The sequence below is a fragment of the Chelonoidis abingdonii genome, chromosome 2 (assembly GCF_003597395.2).
Source record: "Chelonoidis abingdonii isolate Lonesome George chromosome 2, CheloAbing_2.0, whole genome shotgun sequence".
Lineage (NCBI taxonomy): Eukaryota > Metazoa > Chordata > Testudines > Testudinidae > Chelonoidis > Chelonoidis abingdonii.
In genome coordinates, this window is record NC_133770.1 from 116,071,350 (window position 1) to 116,092,181 (window position 20,832).

The 20,832-nt window shown below is 39.5% G+C and overlaps 1 protein-coding gene across 1 annotated transcript in view; it reads right to left on the bottom strand.

Annotated features, from left to right (window-relative positions):
• The window catches only part of TMEM245 (transmembrane protein 245), a 141,303-nt gene that overhangs the window by 13,439 nt on the left and 107,032 nt on the right, over positions 1-20,832 (bottom strand). The window contains 2 exon segments of the mRNA XM_032775312.2: positions 135-235; positions 16,872-17,017. Of these exon segments, the coding sequence (XP_032631203.2) occupies positions 135-235; positions 16,872-17,017 (247 nt within the window).

The window sequence follows — 20,832 nt, forward strand, 5'->3', positions numbered from 1 at the left end:
GTCTGCATGTGTAATTATTAATATTTCAAACAAAGGTCTTTATACAAGAAATATTTAATCACTACTGCCACTGCACAATAAAAGGATACACAGCTACCATCTGTAAAATAAACAACATTTGTTTTGGTTCTCACCTGATGGTATGAAGACAATATTAATTCCAAATATGGTGTGAGTGAGCCAGGTGTACAGTCCATAGAACCCAGCCATTTTGAGAGAAGCATCAAACACACCTCTAGAATGATCAAAGAAACCCAATTAAACTACTGATTACAAAAGGGGGGAATATCAAAACACATGTCCAAGTGCATCATACTACTAGTGATGTAGGTTACTTGGTTAAATTCTAATGATGAATAAATTATCCATTTATTCCCTATGCCAAAGGATGCGCTCAACTCAAAGTGGATTTTTTTTGATTTGCCAAAATTTTCACAATTGTCAGATTCCGTTAAACTCAAAATGACCCCCCCCCTTTTTTCTAAACTGCCTGTGAGCTGAAAATTCAGTTATTCACACAGCTCTACTTATTAGCTTTATGTGCCTTCCCTGGCTAATCATCATCTACGTCATCCCTCTGCTGGGACTTAAGAACCCAATGATTTTAACTGCCTCCTGCTATCCTCTCCCTGTTGCCACCTTACTCCCACATTTTAGGAGCTGTATAATGTATCAAATGTTTTTGTAGAAATTTATGTATATCTAGTAATTTAAAATGCACCTATGTGAAGCTGTGGGTATATATACAGAACTTAAAAATTAGGACTAATGTCTCAAACGTGAAATCCTCAAAGAGACCTAAACTAGAAGCTTGTTGTCAAACACAAAACATTCAGCCACTTGCCCAGAAAAGACATGGCAGAGAAAAAAAAAATATTTTGAACAGTGACCTGAAAGTTAACAAATTCAGATTAATATGGGTGGCGGGGTGGGGAGGGAGTAGTTTGCAATGTTGTTGACGCTTCACTGAAAACACCCTGAGCACTATAGCTGATCTCATTTGCCATAGTACCACATGGGGAAAGCATAGTCTGAAATAAAATACTTCGTGTCCTGGTTAATGCAAAATATATAATATACTACAAGTTATGTTAGAAGGAAACAGCTCAAATCTTTACAAAGAAAAACATATTACATTAAGCAAGCTAAACATCAGAGCTTTCAACTTTTCAACATATTTCAACTATTAGATAAAACAATCAGCATTATTTCTGCAATCACCTTTTCTATTACATTGAACGCAATATGCCAGTTCTCTACAAACAGGACTAATTTTCTTGTAATGAAAGTCTGTTCACTAGTTCTGTTTTTAATTACTTATACTATCAAAATAAATTATATCTGAAGTGTCAGAAAAAATGTAAGTTCTGTTCTGATTAACTGAAATTCCTGTTCTTTTTTACTCACTAGCTTCTCAAAACTAGCGTGGCAAGTGTCAGTTTAAACCCTGTATACAATTTTGTCTGTAGTGGGTTTCCATGTCCAAGATCTTTAGGTTTTGGAGACGAAAGCCTTCAGAGTTGCTCACAAAGAGGAAATGCTACATATGTACCACCAAGCCTGGAAGGAAGTAATAAAAAAACATTTCAACTATACCTACTGAGGGCTCTCCTCCTCGTAACACTAAGAATTCGTCTCTTCCCTCCCATCTTCGCCTAATCCTTGCCCAAGTAGTTTCCTCGTCCGTCAGGCTCTTCTAGCTCTTGAACCCATCCCAAGGCGTTCCCTTCTAATAATGGAGCAAACCCTTCTTCTTTGTCAACAAGGAGAGGGGTCTGCAATCATTAAGTGAGGCCCCTAATTGGGGAAGTGAATTTTTTTTTAAATTGCTATATAACTTGTCAGGAGCCTTCAAAAATAAGAAAAAATCATAATTAGGAGGATTCTGCTACGCTTTAATACTTAAACACTGGTTGTGGGAACCCAGGTTCCAGTATGGCTTAACATGAAACTTTTAAATCCTCAGGTTTATAATGTTCTTTGAAACTGAATATGAGCTGCTACACAAATAAAGTTAAGGTTAATATGTGTAGCCAAAAAAATCACTGAAAAGTATCCCCACAGTGTCTCTCTGCTTACTCTTTGTTAGAAGATGCTTGTATACTTCGCCAAAATTAGCATGATACATGGTCTCCAAAGAGATTTTTGAGAGTGGATGGATATTAGTTTTCAGTTTATGAGCTCTGGCTTGAGGCAGGTGTCTGAGGTACCAACCTCACTTGAAATTAAACTGTTCTGTCTACAGCTACTTGAAAGAGATTTTTGGGTACTCAGTCACTGCAAAGTTCCCCATAGCCTATGAAAGAAAAGAGGACAGTCCTACTATGATAAATACAATAGTAAACAGAAACAACTCCATGAGCCAAAAAACCCCTTTGGATTTCTAAATATAACTTTGTGTATTAGAAAACAATTGCAAATCTGCTTTCGGCACACAGGAAAGCACTTGAAATAGAGGATCAAATTCATTTTAATAACAAAGTGAAATCTGTAAGAACTGCATCCACTTATGCCCTGCACTCAGAGCTTAAAATAAAGGGATTTCAGACAATGTCTTTTATAATTAGCAATAGCTAGTATATTTTCTTAATATGCCAGTGTTTCAATGAGTATATAATCTGCACAGATCACTAAGAACTAATCTTAACGAGATCATAAAAAAAATCACTACATTGCTTTAGAGCTGCGTATTTACTTAGATAAGTTATTTTTGTTATTTTTTCTTATTGATAATGCAGTAGGCAGAGCTTTTAAGTAAGTCTGATAGCATTTACACTGATAAGCCAGTGATTCATTATGCATATGCCATTAGAAAAATAAAAATGAGGAAATTGACTGGACAGGCTTAAATTTGTTACACTCAAAACTTCTCAACATTTGGATCCAGTTTCTGCTATCATAACCATGAAGCACATCTCTGAATGTGAGCCCAGTTAGTCATTTTAGTAACTGATATCAACATTATGCATTATCTCCTCCATCTACATGATGACAGACCCTCTGAGTGGTTTTGTGCAAAAATCATAAAGTTCTATATTACCATAAAAAGAGGCAAACTTTTTTGAGCCAATTTAGCAAGCTAATATTTTCACTTACACAGGAAGGATTAATGCGAGCTTTTGAAGCTGCTCAGATGTGTAATCCAATAGGGAGGTGTGAATGTTCCTTAGTCTTTACATGTTTCAACAAAGTCAGAAAGCCAAATGCAAAATGCATCACTTAGGAACACCTTGTGGATGAGACATCACTTGGAAGAGCTATGGTCTGTAAATGGGATTACAGAAATTCAAGAACAGTGTATGGCATATCTTGATATTCTTGGTTTTACTTAACTGCAAAAGGCACACACATGAGAAAACAAAAGAATAGTAAGAGTGCTCACCTTGCGCTGTTCAAGCTCAAAATCTGGGGGCGGGGATCATGCTGGATCGCCACGTACTTCTGGATAGTTACATAGCAGCAGTGACCAAAAATACATTTTTATCATCTCTACTTAGCCATAGAGTTGTAGATTCTAATATGGTGATTCCTGACTTTTTCTAGTTAGTACCGGATTAGAGTTAATGCAGTGAGGCTAGAGCTCCCTCTTAATTTCTTAGTGAAATTTACGGTGATTTTCTCTAATTAGGCCTTAAATGAGTTGGCTCCTGGTTATCTCACACTATCTTTCCTCCATGAGATACCTCTGAGATCACATGAGGCAAACAGCTGCTAGTCACACAAAGAAAGGATGGAAGGATGACATTTACAAGTGAGGGCTTCTGGACTGTGGAATCTACTTCATGCTTCAGCCGAAAGTATTATTGTACTTCCAGGGTTCTCTACAAGGCCTATTTGTTTCCTAAAGTTTTTCCTGAGCAATGGGGAAAGAGGAGCAAGTGGCTGGGCTGGAGGGAGAGTTTTCATGTAAGGCAGTAGAGTGGACCTATGAGGGATCAATTTATTGGACATTATCCTAAACTACAAACATGTTTTTATACTAAGGGTACACGCACTCTGAGCACTGGATGAGACTATAATTAAAACTTGGAAAAAAAATATGCTGTTCCAACAACTTGTAAAATATAGTACCGTGAATAGCATGTCAGAAGCCAGCTGGTGGCCTGCCACAGAGCAAAGGGCAGTTATCCTCACTGTAATAGGGATAAGGGAGCTCAGGCAACCTAGAATACTTGGTTTGCTTTTTCTCTCTCAGAGAGATTCAGGAGATGCACAAAAGGAAGAGAAGTCAACTTTTCAGTCGTCCCCCAGCCACCTGCTTTAGCGAAAATCCTCTGCCTTAGTTACTGAGTTGGCTACAAGACTGCAAACTAATGACGAAGCTGAAAATGTCGCTTTTATGAGTGTGCCATTTGGCAACAGCAGGACCCAGACGAGAGGCAAAGTAAACCCACCACAGGCAGGTAACTTGCGGTAGGGAGTCAGTACACTGCGAGAACTGGTAGTAACCATAAATTATAAGTATGAAGTTAGGGAAAGGAGGAGAAAAAGCACATCTGGAAAGTAAAAAACTAAAATAAAATTTCTTTTACCATGAGCTATCCTGTAGAGAATGAATAGAGACATTATTTGAAACAGGATAACTCCAATATTCTGCCTCATACAAACCTAGGAGAGACACGCTAACAAGAACAAGCTTTACACATTTTTGTTAGTCACTGAGGAAAACCTTACTACAATTAATACCCTGAACACTTATTTAAATAATGGAACTACTGGGGGTTGGTATATACTTTGTGCAACTTAATACTAAAAAGGGATAGCAACTGTTTAAACATTATGTATTACTTAAAACTTTATGTAATACACAAAACTAGCCACATTTGCAATTGTAAAGGGGAGCATGGACACAGAAACTGCACAGGAACTGAGTAATTCAAACTGATGCTCTCATGCCCTAGATACCTATCAATTTCCAGCTCTGGATACATCTCTTAATTCTCCAAACAAGAGGGGGTCAGTATAGATCTGGAGAGGCAACACATTCAGAAAAAAGTTACAGGTAGGTAACTTCTGTCCTTTATCACACTGCCTGAGCATGAAGCCTGCTGTAGGAAGAGATTAGTTAGCAGTGAAGATCCTGAAGGAAAGCTGCTAACTTAAAAGACTGAAGCACTACTCTTCAAAACGGAACATCTGATCTAGACTGAGTATTGAGAGAATAATGTTTTGTACAAACAAAAAATGAGCTGCAAGTAGCAGAACTGAAACAACTCGTTTGTGGCTTTTCACAAAAAAATCTAACCATCTTTTAGCCCTCTTAAAAAAGTTTGCCCTATCAAGATAAAAACTAATATTTCTTTATATATCCAATTCCACCATGAAGATGTGAAAGGAAAAATTATGGTAAAGTAATTGACTGATTCAGTAAAATTCAGAGATCACTCTACTAAACAAAATGATAGGAGGTCTTTGGTCCTTAGGAGAAGGTGTAAACAGGATCAAGCGTGTGTGTCATCAGAGCCTGTTGAAAAAAATCTCTTGGCTAATGTTACAGCCACAAAGAAAAACTGTGAACGTGCAACGTGAAGGAATAGGTAGATGAGTTTTCAAATTGTAGGAGACTTTGAAAATTAAGTTTAAATACCACAAACTCATCCATTTACAAATCTGGGAATATACTTCTACCATATCCTTAAGAAGCCATTTTACTAGGTTAAGAGGGGGGAAAAAAGACTTGGTCCCATCCCCTGCACAGTAAAAAGGTAAGAAGAGATAGTTATGTACACTTTAGCTGTAAATCAACAGAGGATTGTCTTTATGAGACATCAAATGTTCCAAAATAAAGTCAGCCAATGGAACAGAATTGGACCAGCCTTAAGTTTAGACTCTATATCAACTTGAAAAAAGACTTCGTCCAACATGACTCCTTAGATTAGAAGATGTTTCCCATCATTTCAAAACAAAGATGTGATTGACTAAAGAAACGCAGGGTACATTTACACTGCAATTAGACTCCAAGTCAGCTGGCACTGGCCAGCCATAGGTCTCAGGTTAAGAGGCTTTTTAATTGAGGTGTAAACATTTGGGCTCAGGCTACAGCCCAAGCTCTGGAACCCTCTCATCTCACTGCATTCTAGAGTCCAGGGCTCCACCCCAAACATCTACACTGCAATTAAACAACCCTTGAGCTCAAGTCAGCTGGCACGGGCCAGCTGCAGGTTTTTAATGGCAGTATAGACATACCCACAGTGACCCCAGCTTCAACAGCCCAGCAACCACACTATTAGGAGAGACTTGGGCTTGAAAAACAACAAAATGTAGGTTTCTGACGAGGCATAACATATCCAAGAACTACATCCGTTGAAGTGAACAAGATCACTCAGGTCCTGTCCTGCCATTTCAATGTGCCTACATTCTCTGGCACAGAGCACTGAACATTGTGTGTTCCAGTTTGTGACAAGCAAGTCTGCATATGGATTAGTCCACTTAACAAAAACAAAACAAAAAATCAAGCCACTGATTCCTTTGAAGACCACTCAGGCCTGCTCATAGCAGCAATTTAAGGTGGTTTTCGCTCCTCCAGAATTAGATGAGAAAGCATTGACCTTGTTCATGGTGCACCATTCCTGAGATTTACTGCATCTTGTCATAGCCAGACCAAAATCCTCCCTGCCTATTCAAGTAATAGTATGCCACAATATTATCAAACAATTTTAAAAAAGAGTAATACTAATCCTGTGCAGGGAGAAGGTTAGGATTGTGACTGCTCAGGCTGGTGAAGCAAGGAAATGAGGGATTGCTATCAGGTAGAGATTTTATTTTGCATCCAAGGAGCATGCACATGCATGACCCTGATAGATTACTGCATTGAGAGGGGTGGCAATTTGTAAGACAGTGCTTGTTACTCCTAACGTGGATCTGCAGAGGCAATATAATGAGGAGAAAATTAAAGTTACATAGTTAATTTCTCAAAATGTCTGGAAATGCCATAGTTAAAGTTGCACATTTATTATACAGATACACCCCATCCCCCGGGTATAGTTTTATAAAAAGTATAATTAAGCATCTTTATATTACATGGTATTTAAAGACACTTGTATTTATTCATGAATTTTAATATATCTTTTATCTTGTACACAATTATACAATAGTCCTCATACAATTTCATACCTTAATTATATGTAATTCTGTTTATATACACTTATAAACACATATACCATACAGATATATAAATATTATATATGTTTATTTACATACAATCCAGACGAGAACTGGATGAGAATGGAAATATACAAACAACACTTTCTGGAAACCTGCTGTCTGGTGGGTAAAGAAATTTTAGCTTTTTAAATTACTGACTCCCATATAATGCTACTCAATATATCTGGTTGAGCAATAACTAGAAGGTCAGGCACATGAGGCAGATGGTAACTACAAAAACAGAATGAACAACCTATGTCGGTTACAATACTGACAGTGTTTGTTATAAAACAATATGGAAGCTCTTACATAACCAGCTAATGTTAGCTAAATACATCTCATTTCCCTAGTTTAGCGAGAGCCTAGAAGAGGATAATATTTTCTCAGACAAATGATTTTGTGCACTGAGAGTAGTACTGTATATTACTATAGTCCCATATGTTTTTTGCAGCTTGACCTAAACGCTGCACTGGAGTGTTGCAGAAGACTAGAAATTCTGTAGTAGCTCTGGATACGTTAAAAAAATAAATGAGAGGAGAGTTTGCAGAGTAAAATGAATGAATAAACTAAAATGTGCCTTTTATTATTTAATTTTATATTAAAATTAAGTTTATATTCAGCTGAAACATTTATTTTCAACAATAACTGGTTATTATCTAATGCTTTACATCAGTAGATGTCAAAGTTCTTTAGAAAGGAGATCAATATCATTACTCCATTTTACAGATGGAGAAACTGAGGCACAGAAAGGGGGTGGGGAAGTGACCTGCCTAAGGTCAACCAGCAGGTCAGTGGCACAGCTGGGAATAAAACCCAGGTCTACTGAGTCTCAGTCCCATGCTCTATCCTCTAGGACACAGTCAGAGAATGGTATTAGTCCAGCCGTTGCAGCCATTCGGGGAAAACTGGAGATTTGAAATAAATAAAGCGAGGGATAGTTTAGGATTTTGGAATATAGGAAGGTATGGGAGGCTATTTTAAGTTGTAAAATAAGCAAGTTAGCTGGTTATGTCTGTTAAAATTACCAGCAGTAATTAACCAACAGTTAATTTTGACATTAGATTTCAAAATTAACACTCCCACTGTGATCATCAGGTAGTTCACCCTTTCCATAGAGCTATGGTCTGCCTCATTCTGCACACAACCTGAAACATGACTGAATTAATTTGGAATGTGAATCTGAAAGGTTTTCACCACCAAGGCCAAAGCATAGAGTCTGTACACAAATCTGATTCAAAAAGTGGATTCTATCCTGATTTCAGAAAGGCAAAAGGGGAAAGAAGGGAAATTTTGGAAATGCCATTTTTAACCTTTTACTCCCACCCTGTTCAGATATTATACTCACGGAAAGCAAATGAACACTATATACACACAGACAAGAACTATAAATTGTGAAAATGTAATACACTTTTCTGCATTCCTGTGAGCCATAAGTCTCTGTAAGAGAGACTTCCGGTACTGAAAGGACATACAGTGCAGGCAGACTTCTTTCAAGACTTAATTTATTAAACAAATGTTAACAAAAACTCACTCAATTAAAAAGGTATACTATTAACACTGCAGTCAAAAATCCACACATTCTAGCTTTCCTACGCATATTATACACTTTTACCCTTAATACGCTGGAAGACAATTGTTTTCTCTGGGAACTGTATCACCATCTCATTTTCTCCACTATTCCGTGAAAGCAGTAGCCTGGATACATTTAGGTGATTAATGTAGCTTTCGCATAACACAGCTCTCTACATCTTCTAAGTTACTAAAATAAATGTTGTTTTATCCAGCACTTCACTAACCTGAAGCCTCTATAAACCGGCATTTCTGATCTTCATTGAAATTCTGGTTGGTGCTGGGCTGGCAGGGAGTTTTGGTGTGGGATGGGGTGTGGAGTGCGGGCCCTGGGAGAGAGTTTGGGCACGGGAGGGAATGTGGGGTGCCAGATCCGGGGGCCACATACCTTGGGCAGCTTCCCACAAGTGGTGACCTGTCCCTGTTACTCCTAGGTGAAGGTGCGACAGGCGCTCTGCACGTTGCCTCCACCCCACCCCGAGTGCTGCCTCCGCAGCTCCCACTGGCTGGGAACCGTAGCCAATGGTAGCTGCAGTGGTGGTGCCTGCGAGTGGAGGCAGTGCACAGAGCTGTGCCTTTGCCTAGAAGCAGCTGTGCCAGGTCGCTGCTTGTGGGAGCCAACCGAAGTAAGCGCCCCACCCCACATCGGCACCCCCCTCCCACACCCAAACTCCCTCCCAAAGCCCTTGCCCCAATCATGCACTCCCTCCTTCACCCAAACTCCCTCCCTCTTAGTTAACTGGCAGTTTTCATTTACCGGCATCCCTCATTCCCTCAGCTACCGGACAAAACAGCTTTTACTATAAATAAAGGTTCTCAAGCGTTAATGGAAACCTGATTGAACAATCAAAGCACTATAGCTCTCTGCATCAAACATTGCCTTTTCACTTTTAGCCAACTTTGTTTCGGCCCCTTTCTTTGATGGGAGAACCTTTTCTTTAAAATCTGGAGGCCACTTTTCCAGAAAAACTCTGATCATTTGGGAGAATTTTCTATAACCAAGAATTTCAAGATTTTGAAATGTATTAAAAATGGATGAAGAAAATAATGATAACACTTTTCAAATGGAAAACAAACACTAATCATCTTCTTGATGTTACAAAATTTGAGCTTTTGCTAATAAGAATGTTTCAAGAATCCAGTCAAAACACTGAACTGGTCTTATGGACTTCTGTAACACTGGTCAGCCCCCACCAAAAACTCAAAGCTGCAATAACTTTAAGCCACAGCCATACCCGTGTGCATGCACTCATGTGAAAATATCACACACACTAAATTGCACTGAGGCCGTGACAACATGCAACTTAGTCATGTGCAATATCTCCACCAGAGCAAGCAGAATGAGAACTTCAGGAAAGAAGGGTATGGTGCATTCAGGAAGAGAACGACATGCTGCTAAGGGAAAGGAAAATGGTTCAGGCAAAGGTATGCATGCTGCTACTAAAGAGATCCAGGAACTTGAGAATTACCACTTCATCCATTCAGAAATGAGGAGACAAAAGCATCATCCCTCTACTTTTAGGGATACATGAATCAAGGTGGTAATAGTCAATCAAAGACACTGTGAAGTAGTTGGGTTATTATGAATTAACGTCATACAAAGGACTTTGACAGCTCCTAGTGCCCTGGGAAAGCACTTATTTGGTAATTTACACCTCAGCCCTCAAACAACTACATTATGAGTATTTTCACTTACTGAAGTATTAATGGCTAGTAGACACAAAAGTCCTGTAAAATCCAATAATGCTAGTTCAGATCTGAAACAAGTTTTCTTGTTAGGCCTGAGTGAAAGCCTCAGCAAATATTTCCATCAACTCAAGGTAGTGTGTCATCAATCCCTTCTTTGGGCAACTAAAGCTGCATGTTTCTTTTTCTGAAAGTCACCAACACTGCTGCTAGCTAGGCCATATAAAGTTCTTTATGGAACAATGGAAGGCATGTTCTCTCCTAGCCATGGAACATTTGCCTCTGCAACATCCCCAAGACCTCCTGGCCTAGGGAATAAGAAGTCTCAAGTGGTAGTGCAAAGAACTACCTAATGAATGACTGGGTCAACCCAAAACAGTATTTTATTTATAATTTTGAATCATATCCCATATGCACAGAATTCAGTACAGGTGATCATTTTAAACTAGGCAGGACAAGCTTCTTATATGAACAAAATTCACCAACATATTTTTAACAATACTATTAATTTAAATACATAATACTTCTAACTCTCTTGGGGGTACTCTGAAAACCAACACTAACTCCCAATCATTCTAATTTACTTGGACATCATATGAATGAATTATTAAGGAAATAAAACAACTAGTCTACAGATGCAGAATTGATCTGATTATACTCTCATTATTTCAATTAATTGTAAAATATAAGCACATGCAGCTTGAGTATCAAGACAAGACAAATCTTAGTTTATTTCATTAAACAATTAAAGACTGGTCCCCTTGCTCTTATCTAATAAATGGAAATTTCAGTCACCGTAACTGGTAATAAATGATACAGATCACTGAATGGGTTATTTCAGGAATAATGGTTGTTCTAGCATGCAACTGAATCCTGAAGAAGTGTGTAAGTCTGCCAAATATACTATTTCATGGGACATCAACAGTCCCTATTGCCCCTCTTCCACCATTGGATCTGGCTGAATTTTAAGAAACACACTTCACTACTGAAGTATCATTCATTACACCCTTGGATTGCCAAACAATCCAGTTGACTGATGTAGGTTCTTTCCCAATAATTCAAGCTAAGTTTAAAATGGATTATTTTTAGTTCTAACTAAGCAATACACCTCTTGCGGCGGTGGAGTTATTAGGTCGGTGTAGTGGGTGACTTACATCAGCACAAACTGTTGTTGTGTAGATACTTACAGAGTTAGGTCAACGTAAGCTGTCATGTATAAACCAAACCTGGTGGTCAGAGAGATTGTTGGAATTTATGGAGTTTGGGGAAAACAACTGTATTCGCAACACAGTAAGGAGTTGACCACTGGGGGGGATGATGGAAGTTTGGGGGTGGGAGTAGGAAATCCCTGTAAGGAATAATTATCTATCTTGTTATTTTGCAGGGTTTTACACTTGGGTCTCAAGCCTACAGTGTGTACTTCCTTAACATTTTTTATCATCTAAAACACCCTAAACTCGGTTTAAGAGCTTTGTCCTGCTTAGCATGCACCAATCTCAAGCACATCATAGGCCCCTGAACATGCCCAGTCATCTCTTTTCAAGAGTAGAAAATAAGATCTTCCCTAATTTCTAATTACATTTAAAAAGAATAAAAGGAAGGAATAATACCAGATATGAAAGGACAACAGATAAAAGAGCTGCCTTACAACCCTAAAGGAATCTTGCAAGCGATCTTGGTAAAGAATGAAAATCACAAGGTAAGTAAATATACCACCTTTGTGCCAGATTCTCAAACTTAGACAGAATCTTGAGGGATGTCGCTAATTAAAGAGTATAATTACAAATGAAATAAGGGCTACTATTCATAGGTATGATTTATTTATTCATTTTAAATAAAAGGTGGTAAGATACCTCACAAGGCATGAAACAATAACAAACAACTTTCAGAACACGTCAACAAAAACCAAAACTTTGCATCAATGTCACTGGTTTCCATTAAAGAACATTTTGAAACTCAATAACTCAAACAGGTGGGAGGAGCTGGTCTTATATAGAAGAAGTATTTCAGAAACAGGTACTGTAAGATAAAGGGACCATATAAGCAGTATTCTTCCTTAGAGACTGAATGTGTGCCAACTGTGTAAAAGTATCGAGCAAAACTAATAGGTTGCTTTGCATAGAGCCATGATTTAAACATTCCCGTGACTGACAAAGGAAGTTGTTCAGTTTTGGATAGACTGAATCTTCACCTTCACTTGACTAACTGCAGGCCTGCCAGATCATAGCTGTGAGAAATAAAATCAGTCATTTCAACACAATTCTTTAAGTTAAAGTATTACCTAGGGAACTGGTATTAACAAAAACAAAAAACACTACATGAATTTTCTAATATCTTAAGTTCATTCCAAGTTCAACCCTAGGACTCAGAGCAGTTTACACTACAACGTAAGCCCAGGGTTCAAACAAAGGCTCAGCTCTAATCCTCTTTCCATCTACACACAAACTGCGTTAACCCAGGGCTCAGATTCAGGATCCCAGGACCTTGTGGGGTGGAGGGCCCGAGCCTGACCCAACTTGGACCCAGGGTTCAAGCCTCATTGCTTTGTAGTGTAGATGCTGTCCCAGTGGACTCAGGCTCTGGGAGTTTGCCAACAGTATTCCACAGTCCCATAGGCTGACTCTCTTTATCCTCTAGAGTCAAGTTTGGTGGACATTCGAGTTTTCCCACAGTGCACCACAAATGAAGGGCTAGAGCAACCAAATTTTGGGGAGAGTGCTAGGAAGTCTGGGATATGGGTGATTGTACTCAAGTGTGCATATTGCAGTCTAGATGCTGGAGCTTCAGGCTGCTAACTCAAATTCTACTAATCCTGGGTTTACACTGCAGTGAAGGCATACCCTCAGAGGCATGATTCAAAGCAGGATCCACGTGAATGTATGCTCTAAGTACTTAGAAGAGTATTCTGTGGGCTGTTGCACTGCCCAGTTGTGGGTCTAGCTTCCTGCTCAAGTGCACCTCCACAATCTGATTACATGAGAAAGGAACAAGCAGGAGTAGAACACATGGCGCACAGCAGAGGGCCAACCTAAGATGGGCTTGTCCACACAAAGGCTCATAGCTCAATCAGTTCAGGGAGAAGGTGTCATCAACTTTGCAGATCTGGCATCAATGGAACACAGAAGAATAAAAACCACTACAGATTGTCCATGGGAGACCAAACTGCACTTGGTAAGTCTGTCAAACATGCTATTTCATGGGAGATTATTGCCCCTCTTCCACCACTGGAACCTTTAATGAATGACTGCTGAAAGCCAAAACACAAATTGAGCTACTAAAGCCTCTCACTGACCCAAAACACTGAGGCAGAACCCTTGAAGCATGAATCTTTTTTGGTTGTACTTTCCCTGTTCCTATGAGTGCATCTTACCTAGCATTTGGCAGTATTTCACACTTCTGGGCACCAACTCATTTTAAATAATAAATAGTAAACCAGCTGCATAGTTATGCCCTGTTGAAAAAACACCAACGTACCAACTAAAATGGTTGCTATTGATTGGAAATCGGATAAAGGATACTCTGAATCTTGTTTAAAGAACTATGAGCAATAGAGCCATAGCTGAAGTTGAGAATCACTGGGTAACATTTATGAGACAGCTTCTTCACTGAACACTATCAGAAAAGGACTGACTGAAACGTTCTGTGGCCTCAACTCAGGTGTCTGGAACATGCCCTGTCGGGTAGTGTTTAGAGCAGTGGTTCTCAACCCGAGGCCCAGTCAGCACACAGCTGTGATCCCATGCAACATGCTCAGGGCCATAGTTACTATATATATTCTGTGGCTGCAGCCCACATACTACATAGAGAGCTGCATATGCGGCCCACAATGGTAAATAGGTTGAGAATCACTGGTTTAGAGGCATGAGCACCAAGAGTGAGAATTATGCACTCATGATGCCTTTAGAGAAGATTATAAACTTCATCTCTGGTAGCTCCCATTACACTAATATCACTAAGTCATTTGGCATAGGTGGATGCACAGAGATGTTTTGAGGCTGAATTAACGGTTGTAAAATGCTATGAGAGTCTAAGATAAAAGAAACTAGAGGAGTGCCATTATGATGTTATAATTCATACCAGCAGAGTATCTTGATCCTATTACTGTACATCCCAGACTACTATTCATCAGCATGTGATTTAACTAAGGCTACAATTATGTCATGGTGGTCACCAGTGTCATGGAACCCGTGAATTTTGCCATTTATGTGCTGCCCTGCTTTAACAGTTTGTTAGTCTACTTTGATCAGCTGCCACGCATTAACAATTCGCTAGTTTGCTCTGATCTAATCACTTTTCAAAAGAGGACTAGATCAAAGCCAACTAACAAACTGTTAACATGCAGCAGCAGGGTCCACAAGGTTCCCATTATTATAGTGTGAAATTATCTATTTCTTACCAAGACTGTGCTATGAATTACGAACTGTTTTACCATGACAAAAATCATATCTATAGATTTAATATATAAACCATATCAGATGCACATGCAGTTTTAGCTTATTACTCTCCTTCAAGGTCAGAATCTGGGAAGAATGGATTTTTTTTTTTAAAAAGAAAAGATACTTGCTACACTGTGACAAACAAGCAATTTTCCTGCAGACAGCCTGATGAACTGACAGAATCATAATTATTTTCCAAATGGCATGAGATCTGACAAACAATGAACAATCAGATATATATCTATATATAACAATATGCATCAAATCACACTAAGAGTAATAATTCAAGATAAGTCCTCACCATTAGTCTATTCTGACCACTAGTCCTCAAGAAATCGGCCATTAAGTTCAGCAAAAACTGACTTATGGAAACCGGATTATCACAAAGAGTAAGTCCTTTCATTCTCCTTTCTGCTGCTCTACATAACCCACTGTATTTATTCCACCCTCAAGGCTGCAGCTAATGTAACGCATCTATTGATTCCAAGGCCAGAAGGGACCATTGTGATCATCAAGTCTGATCTGTATAACAGCCCATAGAACTGCCCCAAAGTTCCTAAAGCATATGTTTTGGCATGAAAATCCCATATCAGACCAAGTCTATACTTAAAAATTAGATTGACATAGCTATGTTGCTCAGGGCCCTGGAAAATGTCATGGCCTGAGCACCGTAGCTAGGTCTACCTAACCCACTGTGTACAGGCAGCTAAGTCATTGGAAGAGTTCTTCTGCCAATCTAGCTACTGCCTTTTGGACAGGTGGATTAATAATATCGACAGAAAAACCCCTTCCATCAATATAAGCAGCAGTTGCACGACACTGGCACAGCTGCAGTGCCATCACTGGACCACTGTAGTGTAGATATACGCTCAGTGTTATGGCAAATTCTGTAGATGTGTGCACGACTTAATCTAAATTCTACCCTGAATGTTAACAGAGTGAGGATAGGAAAAGAAAAGCATACAGGGATTAGGGAACAAGGGTAAACTAAAGAGACCCGATAGCATATCTTTACATCTGCATTCTTTTAAAGCTAAATTTGGCTTCTTGCATCTTCAAAATAAAGTCTCTGTCAGTAAGGCAGACCAGCATCCCCTTATACTCCCAATAGTTTGCTCTGTTTTATCTACCACTGATGCCCGTTGTCTCTCTCCTTCCCTACACCTTGCTTCTCTGGCTTTACTTCTCTCCTCCCTTAGTTTCCCATCCCCTCCAGTTCATTGTTTTCCTACATACTGATCCAGTCCATTGAATTATCTGTGACGTGGGTCTACAAAATGAAACAAATTCTTTGGTGAATGACACTTTGAAGCTAGGAGTATACACATAGCCGTAATCAACAAAACAAAGAAGCTAGCCTCTGCCACTGTGCAATCAAAGATGCTATAGAAACGTATGGGATCATGGAAAGACAACTTGGGAGAAACTGGTCAGGCACTAAAGCACAGAAGCACAATTGCAAACAGGATGAGTTTACTTAGTGCAGCTCTACTTAGTAATCTAATAACATGTACACAGACTAAATCAAAAAAGCAAAGAAGATAGTCTCTACCATTGTGGCTGCTCTGTTCCCTCATGCCATGGGATGAAAAGCAGATATAGTCAATCATACTAATGTCTGTAAGCTGCTACTGTAAGAGGATACCTAGAAACATCTTTATTTAATTATCACAAAATCAGTAACTGTATAATTAAAAACAGTTGTATTATAAAATGTCTCAGTAAAAAAATGTATTTTTCAAAAGTTCCAAGAATTGGGGCAGGCAGGGTTCAGGAAGGAAAGGGGGAGAGACAGAGGTGGCACATTTAGTGTGGAGCAATCTGGATCAAGATTTTCTTCTCTGCCTCTTCCCAACAGGGACACACTGGTCTGTTATTAACATACTCTAAGTCCTTGAAATATGAGCAGCCACAACTGCATATCCTTAACACAAACAGCTAAAATTAAACTAAACTAAAATTATTCAATACAAAAAAAAATATACCAATCTCACAAAGAAATTGTTTTCCACAGCTAGCGAGAAAGCAACAACATACCTTATGGCCTCTTCCACAGACTGGCCAACAATATTTGAGGATGGGCCTGGTTGAGACAAAGGTGTCAAGCTAATCACCCACTTCACTGGTTTATAATACTCATCACTGGAACTTAATAGATAAAACAACGTGGTCAGGAAAATCACCTGTAAAACAAAATCACAATTTGAAAGAAAAAAACACTGCATTAAACACTATGCAGATAATAGAATGCAAATATGTTTCAGATCATTTAACAATTGTGAAACACATAAAATGCTATTGGACACACAGACTTAGAGAAAAGCACTTCAGGTCATATAGATGGCACATCTGAAAGTAAATTTTGCCTTTGAAAAAGCGTTTTGACAGTTACCTGAAAGAGTTCAAAGCAATCATTTTTAACTTTTTCGCCCAGTACAAAGGCACCAGTCCTTTACTGCACTGAAGTTTGGAAGAGTTCCTAGAGAATCAGTCTGACCTTCCCTTTTAATCTTACTGGCATCTTTCTGTCACACATTACACCACTTATTTCTGTCCATTTGAGTGAGACATTTATTATCCTAGTTCTAATTTTGTCCTCTGTTTCCCCATTTTCCAGGATTCTGGAACCCAGATACTTGAAACTGTGTTTTCTGTTAACAGTTGGCCCATCTAGTTTCAAGAATAAGCCTTCAATGTTCACATCATTCAAGCTGCATACCATATACTCTATTTTTCCTCTGCTTATTTTGAGCTCATGTCTCTCCAACATCTCTCTCCAGTTATCAAAATCCTTTTCTAGACTACCTATCTTTCTCCTCACTGTACAGAATGGTATCTGCAACAGCATGCATCAAGATGCCTGCTTCTGTATATTCCTTGAGAGGGTATCCAGGACAAGGATAAACAAGGTAGAACTCAGTGTTGATCCCTGACACACTCCTACCTTTACCGAGAGTTTATCTGTTTCACTACCAGAAGTTCTGAATATTGACATACAACCTACATATATGGCTTGACCAATCCACACAAAGTTCTGGTACCATCTTCTCCCTCGTATACCACCAGATGACTTGTCTTGGAACTCTGTCAAAGGTCTTTTCCAGATCAATACCAACCACCTTTTTCCTTGTATCTTGGCACCAAGACCCTTTTCCTCCACACGTTTAGTATCTTTTCCCATCACATGATGGAGCTGAACAAGAATGCCAGCAGAGGGATATCTTCTATTCCAAGATTTTCCATGCCTCAATAGCGATTCTGTTTGGGCCTCAGCCTTATTTTCCATTTCTTTTAGAGCACTTGCCACTTCATCTGGTCTGATAGAATGATGAACTTTGGTATAGTAGAGCATAAAATAGCATTACTCTCTTGGATTTTATTCTTTTAAAAGCTGTTCAAAATGCCTTTTCCATCAATCCTTTATATGACAATTAATCAATACCATACAAGCTTCATCTTTGATGAACCTCACTTCCTTTATATATCTTTGGTACTTCTGTCTTGTCCTTTCACTTGTCTATACAGTCCCTTTCCCCCCGCCTTTGTTATAAGTCTTACATTAAATTTCTCCAAAACATTTGCTTTCGCTTTTGTAACTACATTCCTGGGCAATTTCTTTGCATACTACTATCCCTCCACCTCGTTTGCTCCTACTACTTTAATTTTTTTTCTCTCTCATCACTCCATGTCTAATTTACTCCAACACCAAGTTGCTTTTTGAATAAAGGCTCTCTCTTTTGATTCACCCACAACTAGTTTAGCACTCTCCAATATATCTGTCATCATTGCAAGGACCAAGAAAAAGGAGGCAGGCTTGCGCCAGGTTGGCAGCCGGACATAAAAATTTCCCATAAACTGACACTATGAGTCCTCATATAAATCAAGACAATGGGAGAGTATTCTCTAGAAATGATGCACGGTGCCCCTGGCCAAGTATTGTATGTGAGGGCTATAATGTAACTTCAGAAACATGCAGTTAATGAAGTTAGTCCAGAAACCGAAGATCAGACTGGTACATTGGAATGATGGTCCAGTAACTGGCAGTAGCATGGGGCTAGGAAACACTGAAGAGGAAGATGGTAGACTCATAGAAGATGAGGGCTGGAAGAGACCTCAGGAGGTCATCTAGTTCAATCCCCTGCTCAAAGCTGGACCGACACCAACTAAATCATCCTAGCCAGGGCTCTGTCAAGCTGCGCCTTAAAAACCTCTAAAGATGGAGATTCCACCACCTCCCTAGGTAACCCATTCCAGTGCTTCATCACCCTCCTAGTAAAACAGTGTTTCCTAATATCCAACCTAGACCTCCCCCATTGCAACTTGAGGCCATTGCTCCTTGTTCTGTCATCTGGTACCACTGAGAACAGCCGAACTCCATCCTTTTTGGAATCCCCATTCAGGTAGTTGAAGGCTGCTATCAAATCCCACCTCACTCTTCTCTTCTGCAGACTAAATAACCCCAGTTCCCTCAACCTCTCTCATAGTTGTCATGTGCCCGAGCCCTCTAATAATTTTCGATGCCCCCCATGGACTCTCTCCAATTTGTCCACATCCCTTCTGTGGGGAGGGGGGGTGGGGACCAAAACTGGACATAATACCCCAGGTATGGCCTCACTAATGCCCAATATAGGGGAATAATCACTTCCCTCGATCCGCTGGCAATGCGCCTATTAATACAGCCCAATATGTCATTGGCCTTTTTGGCAACAAGGGCACACTGCCGACTCATATCCAGCTTCTTGTCCACTGTAATCCCCAGGTCCTTTTCTGCAGAACTGCTGCTTAGTCAGTCAGATCCCAGCCTGTAGTGGTGCATGGGATTCTTCTTTCCTAAGTGCAGGACTCTGCACTTGTCCTTGTTGAACCTCATCAGATTTCTTTTGACCCAATCCTCTAATTTGTCTAGGACACTCTGGACCCTATTCCTACCCTCCACCGTCTCTATCTCTCCCCTGAGCTTAGTGTAATCTGCGCATTTGCTGAGGATGCAATTCATCCCATCATCTAGATCACTGATGAAGATGTTAAACAAAACCAGCCCCAGGACTGACCCCTGGGGAACTCCGCTTGATACCGGATACCAACTAGACATTGAGCCGTGATCACTACCCGTTGAGCCCAACAATCGAGCCAGCTTTCTATCCACCTTATAGTCCATTCATCCAAGCCATACTTCTTTAACTTGCTGGCAAGAATACTGTGGGAGATTGTATCAAAAGCTTTGCTAAAGTCAAGATATATCACATCCACCGCTTTTCCCATACCCACAGAGCCCGTTATCTCATCATAGAAGGCAATCAGGCAGAAAGTACAGATAGCATGTATCTGGGAAATAAAATGGAAAGTGGAAAAGGCAAAAGAGATTGGGGAAGAATACAAAATAATTTACTGTGGGGCCTTCAACTCAAGAAACAGAGTAGCTGTATCTCAATAGTAAAATAAAGGAAAGAGTGGTGACAATAAATAGAATCCGTGAGAGGTTAACGATGGTCAAGCTGGCTTTTGAAGGTGGATTACTAAATGCTTCCTAATCTGGCTGTGCTGAGGATGAGAAACCAACTCTCTGGAAGATGTCGGATAATGCTATTCAGCAAGTTCCAGAAAATGAGGAAATAATTACTGGCACCAACTTAAATGGACATGCTGGAAGAACCAGGCATGGATATAGCAGACAACACAGGGCCAGGGCTATGGAACTTTACATGACAAAAGAGAAAGCATATTGCACCTGATATAATCTCATGACCTAATAGTATCTAACGCAACGCATTCTTTACAAAAAGAGATGAACAGCTTATTACCAACAAGAGTGGGAGCCAGACTGACTATTTTTCACATTTCCTAGAAAAAAACCAAAAAAAGATATAAACGACTGCAAGGTGATCGCAGGAAAGAGTCTTACTAATCAACATAGAACACTCACCTTAGATAAGCATCCTAGAACATAAAGAGAAAATGAAAGCGGGTAACACCAAAGATTAGGTGGCAAACACGACAA